The sequence below is a fragment of the Pelophylax lessonae genome (genome assembly GCF_965119305.1).
Source record: "Pelophylax lessonae genome assembly, chromosome: 8".
Lineage (NCBI taxonomy): Eukaryota > Metazoa > Chordata > Amphibia > Anura > Ranidae > Pelophylax > Pelophylax lessonae.
In genome coordinates, this window is record NC_138775.1 from 297,861,693 (window position 1) to 297,882,185 (window position 20,493).

Below are 20,493 nucleotides of genomic sequence, written 5' to 3' on the forward strand. Positions count from 1 at the left end.
TTTGGGTACGGCGTTGCACGACCGCGCAATTGTCAGTTAAAATGGCACAGTGCCGCATCGCAAAAAGTGGCCCAGACGTAAGACAGCAAAATCCTCCGGTGGTAAAGTGGTTAAACTGACCTCTGAGACTATCACAGTGCAGGTGCATTTATACGGAGACTTGATTACACACAGGTGGATTCTATTTATCATCATTAGTCATTTAGGTCAACATTGGATCATTCAGAGATCCTCACTGAACTTCTGGAGAGAGTTTGCTGCACTGAAAGTAAAGGGGCTGAATAATTTTGCACGCCTAATTTTTCAGTTTTTTATTTGTTAAAAAAATTTGAAATATCCAATAAATTTTGTTCCACTTCATGATTGTGTCCCACTTGTTGTTGATTCTTCACAAAAAATTACAGTTTTATATCTTTATGTTTGAAGCCTGAAATGTGGCAAAAGGTCGCAAAGTTCAAGGGGGCCGAATACTTTCGCAAGGCACTATATATATATATATATATATATATATATATATATATATATATTTTAGCAGAGACCCTAGAGAATAAAATGGAGATGGTTGCAATACTTTATGTCATACTGTATTTGCGCAGCGGTCTTACAAACAGTTTTGAATCAAAAAATAAGAAAACAGTAAAGTTAGCCCAGTGTTTTTCTATAATGTGAAAGATAATGTTATGCTGAGTTAATAGATACCCAACATGTCATGCTTCAAAATTGCAGAAGGGGAGAACACAGCCCGCACCTCCCAGCTCTCTGATCTCTGTCCTCTCCTTTATGGACTTCACTGCTCCTGGCTGTTCTCCCCTTGTCCTGACCGTGAGTGAGGAGATAGGGGGGAAGGAACTCAGCAGCCAGGAACAGCATCCATGAAAAGACTGTTACCGGGGGGTACAACTAAACTCAGCACCCCCTCTAGATCCGGCCATGGTGTCACCCCTCTGGCGGGTGTCACCCGGGTATGGTCTGCACCCCCCCCCCGCACCCCTATAGTGACGCCACTTGGCACGCAAGCAGATTGTGCTGTTAATCACCTATTACAGTTCTACGTCCAATAGGAAATGTGTATCAAAGGGTCACTCACCATAAATATACATTATAGACACACACATGATACAGGAAATGATGACCAGAGAAAAGCTGGCTGCGTAATTATCCATCAGAAGGAGCCAATAGATTCCAGCCTATGGGAGAGAAGGACACAGATTGGAGCCAATCATCAGAGAGATAATAATAATCACCAGAGCGCTAACAATACAGCTAGAACTTTCTATGCTCCGCCATTGCTGTCCTCCAAGATGGACTCCCAGCACTTAAAAGGGTTTCTTATTGTTATTATTTGTTACACAGTATCAACTGTTAGCCACCTGCACCCGACTACCGGTACTCATGGCCTACTTACCCCCGACTACTGGGACCGATGGCCACCTGCAATCCCTTCAGTACCTGCACCTTACTACCGGGACTGATGGCCACCTGAACCCCACTACCAGGACTGATGGCCACCTGCACTCATTTCAGTACCAGGACTGATGGCCACCTGCACCTCACTACCGGGACTGATGGCCACCAGCACTCACTTCAGTACCAGGACTGATGGCCACCTGCACCCCACTACTGGGGCCGAATGCCACCTGCACCCCACTACCGGGACTGATGGCCACCTGCACTCACTTCAGTACCAGGACTGATGGCCACCTGCACCCCACTACTGGGACCAATGGCCACCTGCACCCCACTACCAGGACTGATGGCCACCTGCACTCACTTCAGTACCAGGACTGATGGCCACCTGCAGCTCACTATCGGGACTGATGGCCACTTGCTCCCCACCACCGGGACTGATGGCCACCTGCACTCACTTCAGTACCAGGGTTGATGGCCACTTGCTCCCCATTACCGAGACCAAAGGCCACCTGCACTCAAATACCGGAATTGATGGCCACCTGTACCCCACTACAGGAATGTGGGCCAACTGTACCCCACTACAGGAGCGATGGTCACCTGTACCCCACTACAGGAACAATGGCCACCTGTACCCCACTACAGTAACAATGACCACCTGTACCCCACTACTGGAATGACGGCCAACTGTACCCCACTACAGGAATGATGGCCACCTGTACCCTACTACAGGAAAAATGTACCCCCCTACAGGAACGATGTCCAACTGTAACCCACTGCAGGAATGATGGCCCCCACTTCTAAGACTGTCAACACCCTGTGCACCCCACTACAGGACTGATGACCAACTGTACTCTACTACTTGGACTGATAGCCACCTGCACCCCACTACAGGTACTGAAGACCACATGCATCACATGTCCAAGACTAACAGCTACCTGCACCCCACCCCACCCCTCAGAATGATGGCCACCTGCACCTCATTCCCCAGACTAATAGCCACCTGCACCTCATTCCCAAGACTGATGGCCACCTGCACCCCATTCCCCAGATTGATGGCCACCTGCACCCTATTCCCCTGACTGATGTCCACCTACACCCTATTCCCCAGACTAACAGCCACCTGCACCCTATTCCCCAGACTAACAGCTACCTGCAACCCACCCCCCAGACTGATGGTCACCTGCACCCCATTCCCCAGACTGATGGCCACCTGAACCCCTTTCCCCAGACTAACAGCCATCTGCACCGCATTTCCCAGACTAACAGTTACCCGCACCCAGAGATGTATAATAACGAAGTAGATCTACTTGAGTACTGTACTTAAGTACCGAAATGCGGTATCTGTACTTTCCTAGAGTAGAATTTTTTTCTCCTACTTCTACTTTTACTTCACTACATTTTTTTGATGATTTCGATACTTCTACTCAAGTATTTTTTTTTTGTGCTGCATAGTTACTCGTTACTTTTAAAAAAATTACCACTGCCAGAACAGTAGATGGCAGGTTGCATAAAGCTCAAAAAAATGTGTATAATGTCATTTGTAAATCAGCGCATACGAAAATAAAGGCTGTGTATAATAAAAGCTGCTATACCAAATCTTTCCAATAAAAAGAAAATATGAAACAAACAAATAAATGGTGCTGCAGCGCTTAAAGTGCATCAAGAAACTACTAACACACACAACTTGGCTGTGCGAATAAAGTGCCTGTGCAGTCGATATAATATCATCGTTGCCCCCAGTGCCCTGCCCACACTCCACACAGTATCAAAAATAAAGTGACATGAATGTGCTAAAGCCTAAATGCAGTGAAAATAATTATTCCCACAATGTAACAGTAAATGCAATTCATATAAAATATGACAATAAATCACAATAAAATAAGTTATGAAATAAGTTAGGTCAGGTGCGTGCAACAAGTTGAAGTGTGTAAACCTATCTATAACGAAAAGTCCATAAATGAATTCCAGTGTGCAAATCTAAAGTGTCACTTCACTTGTCAGATGCTTCCACCTCCTTCAGTGCTCGAGTGACCGACCAACACACTTAATGGTGGTGGCACTGGTGGATAGCGTCTGGGTGGCACTGTGGCACTGACTGCACTGGTTCAAAAAGCCATATATATTTAATTATTTCAATTCTCAATCTCATTGGTCCTCTCCTCATAAGATATTAATAACTTAAGATTAGTTGATGAACTTCTTGGCGGCCCTGGCAGGATGACGGGGACACCCGCCACTTCTGGAGCCGAGCCGCTGTGATTCCCCAACATGTGACAAAGTGACAGCCAGGAGATCTAGTGGCTAGTAGTGCTCAACAATACCGCTTTTATATATAAAAATGAAATAAAATATACTGACTCACAATTTAGTAGTAGTAGTAGGTAGCGTGTAGCAGTAGGCAGTACAACTCAATTCAATCAATCCCACAGCCTCGCTCGCGCCGCGGCCCGCAGAATCACTGTCATGATCATCAAGTTAAGACTGCACAGGAGGAGCCATGCTGCCGTCTTCCCGCTCGAGGTCTCTGCCTCTAGACGTGTTGTGTGTCACTCAGGCTCCACCCCTTAGGGCCCTTACTGAGAGGAGTTGTTACACGGCGGCGGGACGCGGGAGCAGGACTCGGAGCATTTTCTTCGTCATCTCATCTTCTTCTCTATGAGGTGAGTGAGGTGGACCGTAGAGAGGGCCTAACCCTTGCCATGGCAAATGTGCCATTTGAGAATCAAATAATCAATATAAAATATTAATATATTATATACACACGGGTCATGGGTGGCTTTTTTGAACCAAGAAGAGCGAGACTGACGGCTATGATGATTATCCGACCATCCATGGTCCATGGACCATAAGTGTTGTGTTGTGGTGCGGCCTGTGCTTCCTGCGGCCTGCCTCTGCCTGTGCGGCTGTGCCTGCACTGCAGTGGCCACTGGCAGTGGCACTTGACTTGAGCAAAGCAAATGAGCACTACTAGTGTGAAGGACAGGTGGTGGAAGCATGTTCTGACAAGTTCTTATAATGAAAATAATATAGACAGCTTTTTGAACCAGTGCAGTGCCAGTGCTACTAAGGTGAGAGGCAGAGAGAGAGGCTATCCAGTCCACCACTTTACCTGAGCAGATCACAGAAGAAAGGTGGAAGCATCTGACAGCAAGTGACAAGCACTTCTTAGATTGCACACTGGAATTCAGTTATGGACTTTTCCTTATAAAGTTTAGTTTACACACTTAAACTTGCACCTAACTTATTCACAATCACAACTTATTTTATTGTGGTATTGTCATATATATTTTATATGAATTACATTTACATTGTGGGAATAATTTGCACTGCATTTAGCACAGACATGTCACTTTATTTTTGATACTGTGGGCGATGATTTTGAATACAAGAAGAATATATATAATTGCAGGCACTTTATTAGCATTTTTAGCACAGCCACTTTGTTAGTAGTTTTTGATGCATTTTTCACTTTAAGCGTTGTAGGTTTGATGAAGCTGGCCTGGCACATCATCATCAATTGAGCAAATCAAATCAAACCGCGATTAAGAAGACTGCGCATGCTCCTGTTCTGCCTTTTGATCAGCTGAAAAGATGGACGAACCAAAAACACCACCTTCCACCCCTGGCCCTTCAACTTCAAGTGATCTGCCTGGCTGTGAGAGTGAGGAAGCTCAGGAAGGAGACCACCCCTGGCTTTAAAAGGTGGATGCTTTAAAAGGGGAAGGGAGGGACTTTATCTGTTTTTTGTTTACAAAAAGTTACAGCCTAAGGAATTGTGATTGTCCTTTAGGTTAATCATTTGAATAAATCATTTGAAATAATAAAAAAACAATATGATGTTCAAACTTTTAACTTCTTTCTTTAATAACTACATAACACAGTACTTCTACTTCTACTTTCAGTACTTGAGTAGAAATTTTTTTTCAAAACTACTGGTACTTTTACTTTTAGTACTTAAGTAGCAAATTTTTTGAAAAAACTACTTGCAATACTTAAGTAAAAAAAATGTTGAATACTTTAGTACTTCTACTTAAGTAACTTTTTCTGCGAGCACTTCCACTTCTACTCAAGTCACTTTTTGATCGAGCACTTGTACTTTTACTCAAGTAGAAATTTTGAGTACTTTATACAAGTCTGCCCGCACCCCACCCCCCAGACTGATGGTCACCTGCACCCCATTCCCCAGACTGATGGCCACCTGAACCCCATTCCCCAGACTAACAGCCACCTGCACCACATTTCCCAGGTTGGCAGCCACCTGCACCCCATTCGCCAGATTAACAGCCACCTGCACTTCATTCCCCAGACTGATGGTCATTTGCACACCATTTCCCAGATTGACAGCCACCTGCACCCCATTACCTGTACTGACAACCATCTGCACCCCATTCCCCAGACTAACAGCCACCTTCACCCCATCCCCCAGACTGATGGCCACCTGCACCCCATTACCTGTACTGACAACCATCTGAACCCCATTTCCCAGACTAACAGCCACCTGCACCCCACCCCACAGACTGATGGCCACCTGCACCCTATTCCCCTGACAGCCACATGCACCCCATTACCTGAACTGAAAGACACCTGTCCCCCACTCTCCGGACTGACAGCCTTAAAATGACAGCCACTGTGTTTATGCATAGCTATTGTCAGAATTATTGGGGGAGATTAAATAAAAAAAAACGAAATATGTCATATTCTGTTTTATATAGAGATTTTGAGCAGTGGCGTCCATGTTGTAGAAGGTCACTGAAAGTTCAAACCTCCTTTTAGGCAAAAGTGTCTATTCAACAGATTTCTAAAAGGTTTACCCAAACATGATGTGTTGACCTAAGGTAATAAATAAATAGTCTGTTTAACTTTCTTTAAATAAAATCTAGCTGACGCTATACCAGGATAATCTTGTCTGTGTGGTCATCATAAAACACTGGTCAAGTATTCTGTGTTTAAACTCATTTAGAAATAAGATTTACAGATACATTATAATTCTATATAAAAGAATATTAACAATGAAGTATATATATATATGAATAACATACATAGTTATGTATGTAAACCTTCTATATTAAAGTTGTTTCATTCTTGCTAAATTCTAGCTTTAACTGATATTGATGACTCATCTCTGCATGTCAAGAAAGACTTCATGTTAAACCTTTGTAAGTTGTAGAAATTAGTCATAAAACTTTTCTGACCTTGCCAGAGTCTAGAGGGTCTGGGATTGTAAGCTCTTTGTCAATATAAGGTTCAAAGTTTATTTGTAGGTAAATAATGCTGTTATACTGAATCTAAAGAGTCATACAATACTTCCATCTCTGGTGACTGACTGCTACTAATTGAAGTCTTAGGTTAGACAGTCATTTCCAATATATTATATTATGGTGTTACCAGATTTAATCCTTTCTTAGATACATGATGGATATTATTAGATGGATATGTGTATTATGAGAGTATGGACAAGTTTTTATGATGATTACTCTTAAATATAAAGAAATCATAATTTAATTTTAATATACTGGTTAGAGGTGTTGACCAATGACATCACAAGTTAATGGATAAAGTTAGTCCAACCAACCAACCAACGGGGATGAAGTTACTCTCTCTGGGTTTAACTTATGGCAATTTTAATAGTCCTTTGTTCAATACCATATAAAAAGGAGAACCCAGATGTAACACACGACATTACACAACATACATTACACATACAACACACACGCTGCTACAGCCATGCATATACTCATCTATATAGACTCCATCTTGCTCCATCATGTATCTGAAACTTGGAAGGACGCCAAACGAAACTCCTCCCTAATTGGCCATCATTTTGGGAAGGCAGCCATCTTAAGGACTCTGGTAACGACCATTTTAAGCTAGCAGTCATCTTAAGTATGGTAAATATACCTTGCTGTTATTTGAATAATATTTAATATTCTTTATTACCTTCCTTACATGTGTTACATTTCATGCTAAAGGGTAACGAGATTACAGTCCCAGCCATATTAACCATATGTCGATTTTTCTCTAAGAGCTGATTTTTGCTTTATATACATTTTTATTAATATCAGATTTAGCGCATATTGGCGTATTAGTCTCACGTTTTGCATGGCCTATTCTTGCTCCATCTGCAGTGGAGTGACTATCGTCTGCGCATTGCGCAGAAAATTGTGGTCTGATTAATTAGAACATTCATTTATGGTTTATACTAAAGCTGGGAAAAGAATAGTAATCTTGTTTTATTTTTACTTTCATTATTGAGCTACACATCACATTGCATTTATTGTTTGAAGTTTGTATTTTATGTAAAGTTATCTTTTTGTGTCATCTCAAGTTTAATCATTTATTGTGAATACATGTCTTGTGAATAAATATTCTTATATATTCCCTACTGTAGACTGTTTTCACTAAGATTGGTATATGCTTTTAAAAAGAAATTAATCGATAAAAAGAATTCGCTACATATTGATTTGTGGAAATAAGTGGAGATTCTCCTACCTTACAGATCTTTGTTTATTGACATAAATAGACACTGTTATATTCAGAGCAGTATAAATATTCTGACACTATGTACAAAAATTATTAGGTAACTCCCTGGCGATGATTTCCTTTTAACCACATCCCGCCCGTCCTATAGCAAATTGACGGCGGGATTGTGGTTGTATTATCCTGACCGGACGTCATATGACGGCGGCAGGATAATACAGCTCTGCGCGCCCCCCGGACTCACTGCATCTCCGATCTCGGTAAAGAGCCTACTGACGTAGGCTCTTTACCATGTGACCAGCCGTGTCCAATCACGGCTGGTCACATAGTAAACAGGAAGAGCCGTTGATCGGCTTCCCTTAGTTCGTGCCTGACAGGCACGAGTAAAGGAGCGCCGATCGACGGCTCCCCTGACAGGGGGGGGGGGGGTCGGCACTGGTAATCAGATCATTGATTACCAGTGCAGACCCACGGGGGGGGGGGGTGCCACTAGAACCACCAGGGATGCCCACCCATGACCCCAGGGATGCCCACTATGGCCACTAGGGATGGCAATCAGGGCTCAGGGAGCCCCCCACTGCCCTCCCCATCAGTGCTGCCCGCCAGTGCCCTCCCTATCAGTGTCGCCCACCAGTGCCCATTATTGCCCACCAGTGCCGCCTATCAGTGCCCATTAGTGCCCATCAGTGCCGCCCGTCAGTACCGATCAGTGCCCATCAGTGCCCACCAGTGCCGCCTATCAGTGCCCATTAGTGCCCATCAGTGCCACCTATCAGTGCCCGTCAGTGCCACCTATCAGTGCCCATCAATGCCGCCTATCAGTGCCCAGCAGTGCCGCCTATCAGTGCTCACCAATGCTGCATATCTGTGCTACCTATCAGTGCCACATATCAGTGCCTATCAGTGCCGCCTATCAGTGCTGCCCCATCAGTGCCACCCCATCAGTGCCTGTCAGTGCAGTCTCATCAGTGCTCATCAGTGCAGGAAAAAACTTATTTATTTACAAAATTGTATAACACAAACAAAAAAACTTTTTTTTTTTTCAAACTTTTCGGTCTTTTTTTTATTTGTTTAGCAAAAAGGAAAAAACCCAGAGGTGATCAAATACCACCAAAAGAAAGCTCTATTTGTGGGGAGAATGACATAAATTTGGTGTAGGTACAGTGTTACATGACCGCGCAATTGTCATTCAAATATGCAACAGCGCTAAAAGGGGAAAATTGGCCTGGGCAGGAAGGGGGTGAAAGTGCCCTATATTGAAGTGGTTAAAATAATTGGTGAAATAATTTGCAAACTGAAGTTTAGTGCAATAAAACACCTCTAGCCGAATAGTTTATTGATATGGATCTATATAGAAGAACAAACAGAGGGACATCGGAGGAGGGGGAAGAGAGAATTATCTCCAACAGAAGGACTACTGGCGCTGTGCATGATGACTATGAGGTACAGCCTACAGCTGAGATCACTATCAGTCTAAAGCCGGCCATACATGGACTGCGATTCGGCCAGCTCAGCAGGAACCAGCCAGATTTCAATCCATGTATGGGCACTGAGGTTGTACAGAAGTCGATCTACTGATCAGTTTCCATACAACCGCCCTGTTGGATTTTCCTCCCTCAATCAGTGGTGATTCTGTACATACAAAAGAAGAATCTGCTGGACCCATTGCCAATGTATGATTCTTTTATTTCCCTTACCTCCCCCCCTGCACTAATGCTATCATGGATGTATATCCCACATAGCTGTCACCCCGTGCTCCATGAAAGGGTGATAGGATGGGGGTCAGTTACCTGTGTGGTCAGCGGGATTCCCAGCAGAAAACCAATCACCGCCACTCCGAGCGTCACAATTGTCTTCCAGCGAATAATCCAGTCATTGCCAATCTCATCCACAACGGCCGTGACCAGAGTCTCCAGCAGGCAGAACTGCAGCCAATGAGAGCCAGAAGGGGGTTATAGCAAGAGGTGACACAAAGTGCCACAATTACCCCCCAAGGGGAACATTTCTCATATATTATAAATGGCTGAAGATTGGCCAACTCCAACCATTTAATACTGGAGCTTACCTGTGTGCCCAGTCCCAGCAGGATGAGCATAAAGAAGAATAATACGGACCACAGAGGAGATATGGGCAGCAGGGTAAGAGCCTCAGGATAGGCCACAAAGGCCAGGCCAGGACCATGATCAGCCACTTTGGACACGTCCACACCCAGGTGGTTTGCCATGAAGCCTAGAATGGAGAAGATGACAAAGCCGGCGTAGACACTGGTGGCGCAGTTGGTGATGCTGATGATGATGCTGTCCCTGAAGGAAGGGGATAAAATAAATTTGTATCAGGCTCCAATGTGCAGGATTCCGGGAGGGGGCTCTACAGCTTCTGTGTGACCCCAAAAAGCCATCAAAGAGAGGGTCCACAAATGTGCTCAAATCCTTCAGAATGTCCTGCTGACAGGCAATTTGATGTGGATTCACAGGGGTAACTTCTGTCCATGTGGGGACGCAGACATTCTAACCTCGGACAGTCTATGTATCGCTCACACATTGTATGAACATGGGTCATAGAATAAAATTTTGGATGCGGATCAGAAGGACAGACACATGTATTGTAAATCAAAGTAATGTCCTTGTATTAGAGATAGATGTTTATTGTTTCATCAACAATGCAGAAAACAGCAGAAAACCAAGTTTTGGGGTTGAGCCAGGAATCCTTCATTGTTGAGGCTCTAAAACAATAGTTTTCTGTACTGTGCCCCTTTGTGACGCAATATACATCTATTCCTGGTATAAGGATGGTGTGCTGGTTATAAATACTTTCTAACCTATTCAATTGTTTCTCCTCCTGAAATTGGTCAGCAAGGAGTCTACCCACCACCATAGACATGGTCTGACCCAAGAAAATGGGACACTTGATAATTATTGTATTCATGGATGGATCTTCAGCTACAAAATTTATCACAGATATGACATCACTGCGACCACCTTTATGATATACAACAACAAATCCTTCCACCTTCAACTTTTACATTTACACAATTCGTCCCATCTTACCTAATGAAACCACCAAGTTATGTGCTAATTCACTTATTATTTCTAATCTCAACTATACAACTCCATCCTTGTTGACCAAGGATGCCTCCCCCAGCCTCCATTTAATGTCCTCCACCCCTCTCCGCCATTCCCTCCACTGGTCTTCATTCAGTGTTTGTCATCCCTCTTCTTTCCCACCCCCTTCGCTGGCTACAACTCAGCGTCCTTCTCCCCTCTCTACCAATCCTTCCACTGGCCTCCATTCAGTGTCCTCCACCCCTCTCTGCCAATCCCTACGCTGGTCTTCATTCAGTGTCTGTCACGCCTCTTTTTTTCCCACCCCTCCGCTGGCTTCCATTCAGTGTCCTTCACCCCTCTCTATCAATCCCTCCACTGGCCTCCATTTAGTGTCCTCCACCCCTCTCTGCCAATCCCTCCACTGGCCTCCATTCAGTGTCCTCCACCCCTCTTTGCCAATCCCTCCACTGGCCTCCATTCAGTATCCTCCACCCCTCTCTGCCAATCCCTCCACTGGTTTCCATTCAGTGTCCTCCACCCCTCTCTGCCACTCCTTCCACTGGCTTCCATGCAGTGTCCTCCACCCCTCTCTGCCAATCCCTCCACTGGCTTCCATTCAGTGTCCTCCACCCCTCTCTGCCAATCCCTCCACTGGCTTCCATTCAGTGTCCTCCACCCCTCTCTTCCACTCCCTCCACTGGCTTCCATTTAGTGTCCTCTACCACTCTCTGCCAATCCCTCCACTGGCTTCCATTCAGTGTCCTCCACCCATCTCTGCCAATCCCTCCACTGGCTTCCATTCAGTGTCCTCCACCCCTCTCTGCCAATCCCTCTACACGTCTCCATTCAGCATTCTCCATCCCTCTCTGCCATTCCCTGCACTGGTCTCCATTCAGTGTTCTCTGCCCCTCTCTGCCAATCCCTCCATTGGATTTCCTTCAGTGTCCACCCCTCTCTGCCAATCCCTCCACTGGCCTCCGCTCAGTGTCCTCCATCCCTCTCTGCCAATCCCTACACTGGCTTCCATTCAGTGTCTACCACTCCTTTCTGCCAATCCCTCCACTGGCCTCCGCTCAGTGTCCTCCACCCCTCTCTGCCGATCCCTTCCTTTCCACTCACCCAACAAATGAAATTCAAAATAGTAACAACTACATACAAAGCTAAGTCTAGGGTGACTCCAACCAGTGACCCACTTACCTGTAACAGTTGTTGTGAAACTTGTTGTAGGAAGCCATGGTGATAAGTCCCCCCCACGCACATCCCAGAGAGTAGAATATCTGAGAGGCAGCATCACCCCAAACCTACAGGTGGACACAAAGAAACTCCTATAAATCCTCATTATATATGAAAATAATGTATATGGCTGATTGATAGGAAATAACTATTTTCTTGGTTTAATGTCAGCGATCACCTGGGAAAAAAATGCACACATAATCAACATCATGAAGAATTCACAGTCACCTTCATTGTCACAATGCAGATAAAATAGATACAAACAACATTCTATAATCCGAACCTGTGACTTCAAATTGAACACACTAAAACTTTATATACTACAAATGTAAAAGACTTACAAACAATGCACAGCGAACATTCAGAGCATTCAGAGCATCCATGGCTGGGACTCTTGTTATCACTGTGCAGGATGTCTGGACTAGGGATCGACCGATTATCGGCAATGCGTATATATCAGGGGCCGATATGCACTTTTCCCGATACATCGGAATCGGTCCCTGAGGTTACCGATATTGACGATATTTCGGGAAAGTGCTTGTACCGGAGTGATGCCTACAGCTAGAGGCATCACCCCGGTACCGGCGTCCATAGCCAACGGTCGGCTGTCTTGTAATGACAACCGATGCGGCTGAGAAGCCGCTTGGCTGTCATTACAAGGAGCGGGAGGGGAGGTCCCCCCCTCCCACCACCTTCCGCGGCTCGCCCGGGTCTCGCATCCCACCGGGAGACCCGGGCATCCTACCTGCACAGTCGCCGAAGAAAAGACCCGATCAAAGCCGCATTCCGCTCTGATCGGGTCTCCATGTAAAAAGCCCAGAAGTGATGTTATGACATCACTTCCGGGTTCTCGGCAGCAAAAAAAAAAAAAATAGTTTGAGCATTCAAAAGAGCCAAACTTGGCGTTTTAAATGCTTTTAAGTGCAAAGGAGGGGTTTGGGGTCTTTTAGACCCCCAGATCCCTCCACCAGAGTACCTGTGTAAAAAAAAAAAAAATGTTTTTAAATGTCCGAAAATATCAGCCAATACCGATATCCGATGACCAAAATATCGGTATCGGCAATAAAAAAATGACATCGGTCGATCAATAGTCTGGACCTCACTGCTGGCTGGACATTTGTGATAATTTCAATATCTGAAGTCTCACATGCTTATATTGATTTGGCCACAAGATGGCGATATCATCCTATTTTATTATACTACACCAGTGGTTGTCAAAATGCAAGGTGTTGAGGGCCTCATTTGGGGCCCCTGATGTCTCTAAATGGCTGCACATAATATTCAGTATATATTGACCACAAGAGGGTAATATCATCCAGCATTATCATAATGCATCAGAGGTTAGCAACATGTAAGGTGCAGGAGGCCTTAACCCAAGGGCTGATATTGAGGTGGCCACAAGATGGCGATATCATCCTGTGTTATCATACTACACCAGTGATTGTCAACATGCAAGGTGAAGGAGACCCTAACTTACTGACCCCTGCACTCGGCTGATATTAATTTGGCCAAAAGGTGGCGATATTGTCCAGAATTATCATACTACATCAGTAATTGCCAACATGTAATGTGTAGAGGGCCTCAACTTTGGCGGCCTGCAACAGGGGTGGTGGAGGACACAGTACAGGAGACAGTGGGGGAATGTAACATGAAACTGCTAGAGATCTCCTTCATTACAGCCTCTTCACAAATGAATGATTAAACTACTGACTGCTGGAGTCTGCAAAGGGCAGCTCAGGAAGTACCAAATGGCTATTACTGATGTGGCCACAAGATGGCTATATCATCCTGTATTATTATACTACACCAGTGGTTGTCAACATGCAAGGTGTTGGGGGCCTCATCTGTGGCCCCTGATATCTCCAAAAGGCCCCACAATATATTCAGTATATAACAAAAGACTCTCAGAGACTTCAGACATATTAGAGGAGGCAATCGAAGACTGCAGACCTGCAACAGAGGTGGTGGAGGACACAGTACAGGGAATAGTGGGGCCATGCAACATGAGACTACTAGAGATCTCCTTCATTACAGTCTCTTTACAAATGATTTATTCCAATACTGACTGCTGGGGTCTGATAGGGCAGCACAGCAAATACCAAAGGGCTGATATTGATGTGGGAAGGTCTGCAGACCTGCATTAGGGGTGGTGGGGGACACAATACAGGAGATAGTGGGGCCATGCAACATGAGACTGCTAGAGATCATTGTCATTACAGACTCTTTACAAATTAATGATTCCACTACTGACTGCTGGGGTCTGCAAAGGGCAGCTCAGGAAGTACACAAAGGCTGATATTGATTTGGCCACAAGATGGCGATATCATCCTGCATTATCATACTACACCAGTGGTTGTCAAATTTCAAGGTGTTGGGGGCCTCATCTGTGGCCCCTGTCATCCCCAAAGGGCCCCACATTATTTTCAGTATATAACAAAAGACTCTCAGAGACTTTAGACATATTAGAGGAGGCAATCGAAGACTGCAGACCTGCAACAGAGGTGGTGGAGGACACATTACAAGAGATAACGGGGATATGCAACATGAGACTGCTAGAGATCTCCTTCATTACAGCCTTTGAATGATTCTACTACTGACTGCTGGGGTCTGCAAAGGGCAGCTCAGGAAGTGCCAAATGGCTGATAATGATGTGGCCACAAGATGGCGATATTAGCTTGTGTTATTATACTACACCAGTGGTTATCAACATGCAAGGTGTTGGGGGTCTCATCTGTGGCCCCCTGATGTTTCTAAAGGGTCCCACATAATATTCAGCATATAACAAAAGACTCTCAGAGACTTCAAATGTACTAGAGGAGGCAATCAAAGGGTGCAGACCTGCATCAGGGGTGGTAGGGGACACAATACAGGAAATAGTGGGGCCATGCAACATCAGACTGCTAGAGATCTCTTTCATTATAGCCTCTTTACAAATGAATGATTCCACTACTGACTGCTGGGGTCTGATCAGGCAGCACAGCAAGTACCAAAGGGCTGATATTGATGTGGCCAAAAGATGGCGATATTGTCCAGCATTATCATACTACACCAGTAATTGTCAACATGTAATGTGTAGGGGGGCTCAACTTTGACCCCTGACGTCTCCAAAGGGCCACATATAATATTCAGAATATACCAGAAGACTCTCAGAGATTTCAGACATACTAGAGGGGACAATCAGAGACTACAGACCTGCATCAGGGGTGGTAGAGGGCACAATATAGGAGATAGTGGGGCACATGTGTCCTGAGACTGCTAGAGATCTTCTTCATTACAATTCCACTACTGACTGCTGGAGTTTGAAAAGGGCAGCTCAGGAAGTACCCAAGGGCTGATATTGATGTGGCCACAAGATGGCGATATCATCCTGTGTTATCATACTACACCAGTGATTGTCAACATGCAAGGTGAAGGAGGCCCCAACTTACTGACCCCTGCACTCTGCAGATTTGGCCAAATGGTGGTGATATTGTCCAGAATTATCATACTACACCAGTAATTGCCAACATGTAATGTGTAGGGGGCCTCAACTTTGGCCCCTGATGTCTCCAATGGCCACATAATATTCAGTATATTACAGAAGACTGTCAGAGACTTCAAACATATTTTTATTTTTTCACTTTTATTTGTTGAACTGGATGAACTTGTGTTTTTCAACCAGACTAACTATGTAATCAAAGCGTACAGGCCTGCAACAGGGGTGGTGGAGGACACAGTACAGGAGACAGTGGGGGAATGTAACATGAAACTGCTAGAGATCTCCTTCATTACAGCCTCTTTACAAAATGAATGATTCCACTACTGACTGCTGGAGTCTGCAAAGGGCAGCTCAGGAAGTACCAAATGGCTATTACTGATGTGGCCACAAGATGGCGATATCATCCTGTATTATTATACTACACCAGTGGTTGTCAACATGCAAGGTGTTGGGGGTCTCATCTGTGGCCCCTGATATCTCCAAAGGGCCCCACATTATATTCAGTATATAACAAAATACTCTCAGAGGCTTCAAATATACTAGAGGAGGCAATCAAAGACTGCAGACCTGCATTAGGGGTAGTGGGAGACACAATACAGGAGATAGCGGGCCATGCAACATGAGACTGCTAGAGATCTCCTTCATTAGAGTCTCTTTACAAATGATTTATTCCAATACTGACTGCTAGGGTCTAATAGGGCAGCACAGCAAATACCAAAGGGCTGATATTGATGTGGGAAGGTCTTCAGACCTGCATTAGGGGTGGTAGGGGACACAATAAATGAGATAGTGGGGCCATGCAACATGAGACTGCTAGAGATCATTGTCATTACAGACTCTTTACAAATGAATGATTCCACTACTGACTGCTGGGGTCTGCAAAGGGCAGCTCAGGAAGTACCCAAGGGCTGATATTGATTTGGCCACAAGATGGTGATATAATCCTGCATTATCATACTATACCAGTGGTTGTTAACTTTCAAGGTGTTTGGGGCCTCATCTGGGGCCCCTGTCATCCCCAAAGGGCCCCACATTATGTTCAGTATATAACAAAATACTCTCAGAGACTTTAGACATATTAGAGGAGGCAATCGACGACTGCAGACCTGCAACAGAGGTGGCGGAGGACACATTACAAGAGATAACGGGGATATGCAACATGAGACTGCTAGAGATCTCCTTCTTTACAGCCTCTTTACAAATGAATGATTCCACTACTGTCTGCTGGGGTCTGCAAAGGGCAGCTCAGGAAGTGCTAAATGGCTGATACTGATGTGGCCACAAGATGGCGATATTATCCTGTGCTATTATACTACACCAGTGGTTGTCAACATGCAAGGTGTTGGGGGCCTCATCTGTGGCCCCTGATGTCTCTAAAGGGTCACACATAATATTCAGCATATAACAAAAGACTCTCAGAGACTTCAAATGTACTAGAGGAGGAAATCAAAGTGTGCAGACCTGCATCAGGGGTGGGGGGGGGGACACAATACAGGAGAAAGTGGGGCTATGCAACATGAGACTGCTAGAGATCTCTTTCATTACAGCCTCTTTACAAATGAATGATTGTACTACTGACTGCTGGGGTCTGATAGGGCAGCTAAGGAAGTACCAAAGAGCTAATATTGATTTGGCCACAAGATGGCGATATCATCCTGCATTATTATACTACACCAGAGATTGTCAACATGCAAGGTGTAGGAGGCCTCATCTGTGGCCCCTAACTTCTCTAAATTGCTGAACATGATATTTAGTGTATAACAGAAGAAGATTTAAAAAAGTTCCCCCTTGTTCCATGGTATGGAAGTACGCCAGGACTGCATGGTGCAGGTGTGTGAGATGAAGGAGGATCTTCTCTGACCATCAGAGGTCACCCCATGTACGAGGATATGATGACACTATGGATTACCTTGGCTTCCAGGATCTTGTCCCACTGCGGTGTCAGATAATACATGATCCCGGTGACGGCTCCCTCCAGGGTAATGCCACGCACAAAGAGGATTGTGAGGACCACATAGGGGAAGGTGGCTGTGAAATAGACCACCTGAGGGGAACAGAGAGACCAGAGAGGGGGGTTAGGAGGACTGGGGTGGGAAAAGTCAATTTATAAATAATTGCATTAAATTCAAAGTCTTTTTTTTACTGTTATAAGATTGTCTGGTGACCCTGGGTGGTGCTGGGGGGGGGGGGGGGGGGGTGAGTCAAGGGGCAGTGGGAGGTTGGTGCCAGGATGGCAATGTTAAAAGAGGGATCTATATACAATGCAGATGCCAGAGAGCAGGAAAGGGTTAATGGCTGCTGCTGCAGATACAACCAGGGAGCTCCTGGAACCTAAATATTCTGTAAACAGCCGAGAAAGCAAGAACAGAATGTACTCTGCGTTATTTACTCCTGACTTCTGCGTTACATACTACTGACCTCTGTGTTGCATACTACTGACCTCTGAACTCTGCGTTATTTACTCCTGACCTCTGAGTTACATACTACTGACCTCTGAACTCTGCGTTACATACTACTGACCTCTGAACTGTGCGTTAGATACTACTGACCTCTGCGTACATACTACTGACCTCTGCGTAACATACTACTGACCTCTGCGTACCATACTACTAACCTCTGAACTGTGCGTTATTTACTCCTGACCTCTGAGTTACATACTACTGACCTCTGAACTCTGCGTTACATACTACTGACCTCTGAACTGTGCGTTAGATACTACTGACCTCTGCGTACATACTACTAACCTCTGAACTGTGCGTTATTTACTCCTGACCTCTGCATTACATACTACTGACCTCTGCGTTACATACTACTGACCTCCTCTGCATTATTTACTCCTGACCTCTGAACTCTGCGTTATGCACTTCCTTCCGTTTTGGGGGGCCTCCGAGGTTATCTTCCTTCTTAAAAAAACATCCTGCACCTCGTGACCTTTGATCTCTTCCATATTGTTCAGGTGGATCTCCACCTCACCAGGGTTGTTCACCCACCCGTGCTAAAATGGAACAATTGGAAGGGGGGGGGGGGTGGCTGATACCAGTAATGGACTGGAAGGGTGGGGAGGGATACTAGTAATGGACTGGAAGGGTGGGGAGGGATACTAGTAATGGACTGGAAGGGGGGTGATACCAGTAATGGACTAGAAGGAGGGGGGGGGGGGTGATACCAGTAATGGATTGGTAGGGGAGGGTGATACCAGTAATGGACTGGAAGGGGGGGGCGGGTGATACCAGTAATGGACTGTAAGAAAGAGGGGGGGGGTGAAACCAGTAATGGACTGGAAGGTGGGGGGCGGGTGATACCAGTAATGGACTGGAAGGAGGGGGGTGATACCAGTAATGGACTGGAAGGGGGAGGGGGGGGGTGAAACCAGTAATGGACTGGAAGGAGGGTGGTGATACCAGTAATGGACTGGAAGGGGGAGGGGGGGGGGGTGATGCCAGTAATGGACTGGAAGGAGGGGGGTGATACCACTAATGGACTGGAAGGGGGGGTGGGTGAAACCAGTAATGGACTGGAAGGAAGGTGGAGGGGCGCGGGTGATACCAGTAATGGACTGGAAGGAAGGGGGGGGGAGCGGGTGATACCAGTAATGGACTGGAAGGGGGGGGGTAATACCAGTAATGAACTGGATGGAGGGGGGGTGAAACCAGTAATAGACTGGAAGGGGGGGGGTGATACCAGTAATTGAGTTAAAGGAGGGGGGGGGGGTGATACCAGTAATGGACTGGAAAGGGGGGGTGTGATACCAGTAATGGACTGGAAGGAGGGGGAGAGTGATACCAGTAATGGACTGGAAGGGGGGGGGGTGGCTGATACCATTAATAGACTGGAAGGAAGGGGGGCGGGTGATACTAGTAATGGACTCGAAAGGGGGGGGGGTGATACCAGTAATGGACTGGAAGGAGGAGGGGTGAAACCAGTAATGGACTGGAAGGGGGGGTGCGGGTGATACTAGTAATGGACTGGAAAGGGGGGGGGGTGATACCAGTAATGGACTGGAAGGAGGAGGGGTGAAACCAGTAATGGACTGGAAGGGGGGGTGCGGGTGATACTAGTAATGGACTGGAAAGGGGGGGGGGTGATACCAGTAATGGACTGGAAGGAGGAGGGGTGAAACCAGTAATGGACTGGAAGGGGGGGTGCGGGTGATACCAGTAATGGACGGAGTAATCTCACCTTCCCGGACGATTTCACCCCTCGGATGAGGCACAGGAACACAACAAACCAGGACAGGCCGAGACACCCCAGAATAGGCAGCCGAACCTCCCCGAAATTCCCAATGTCATCCGACAACTTCAGCACATGATTCCTGAAAGACAATGACACGGGTCACTTTGTACGCCGCGCCTGCACAAGGCTCCACCCACTTCTCTTATGTTATAACTGAAGTGAAAACTATACTTTGTAACATATTCTAACCACTTTGTATCAATTATTTTAGTCTCGGCTGAAAACTGACAGAGCCGTAACCCCGCAGCCTGCGGCTGTCGCTGAAAGGAATCTGGAGATGTCACTTTCCTCCCGGTGGAGGATTTCCAAACATTTCAGTGTCGGCACATCACAACTTTCGGCTGAAATCTCCCGCACGTGAGCGTGGCGCTCCAATGCCAGCCCTTCAACTCAAAGCCTTGCTGCCCACTCCGGACTAAGGACGTCCCAAAGACAACTGGAAAAACTCATAAAGGAGGGCTTGGCTCTAAAGAAGAGGGCATGGACCTCGAAACGCGTAGGGAATGTAGATCCTTGGTGATGTCCTCCCAAGCCCAGGAGCATGAGGAGTGGAAGAAACGATTGTATAATTTTGAAGTGATGTGTCAGTCATGTTGTTTGTGATTAGATACATTTACT

The 20,493-nt window shown here is 45.8% G+C and overlaps 1 protein-coding gene across 2 annotated transcripts in view; it reads right to left on the minus strand.

Annotated features, from left to right (window-relative positions):
* The window catches only part of SLC6A9 (solute carrier family 6 member 9), a 161,360-nt gene that overhangs the window by 18,604 nt on the left and 122,263 nt on the right, over positions 1–20,493 (minus strand). For both annotated transcript variants that reach the window (XM_082265260.1, XM_082265261.1), the window contains exons 5-10: positions 19,822–19,954; positions 17,552–17,686; positions 12,129–12,232; positions 9,953–10,190; positions 9,678–9,812; positions 1,088–1,187 (exon numbers count right to left, since the gene is read on the minus strand). In XM_082265260.1, the coding sequence (XP_082121386.1) occupies positions 1,088–1,187; positions 9,678–9,812; positions 9,953–10,190; positions 12,129–12,232; positions 17,552–17,686; positions 19,822–19,954 (845 nt within the window). The remainder of the gene's footprint in view (positions 1–1,087; positions 1,188–9,677; positions 9,813–9,952; positions 10,191–12,128; positions 12,233–17,551; positions 17,687–19,821; positions 19,955–20,493) is intronic.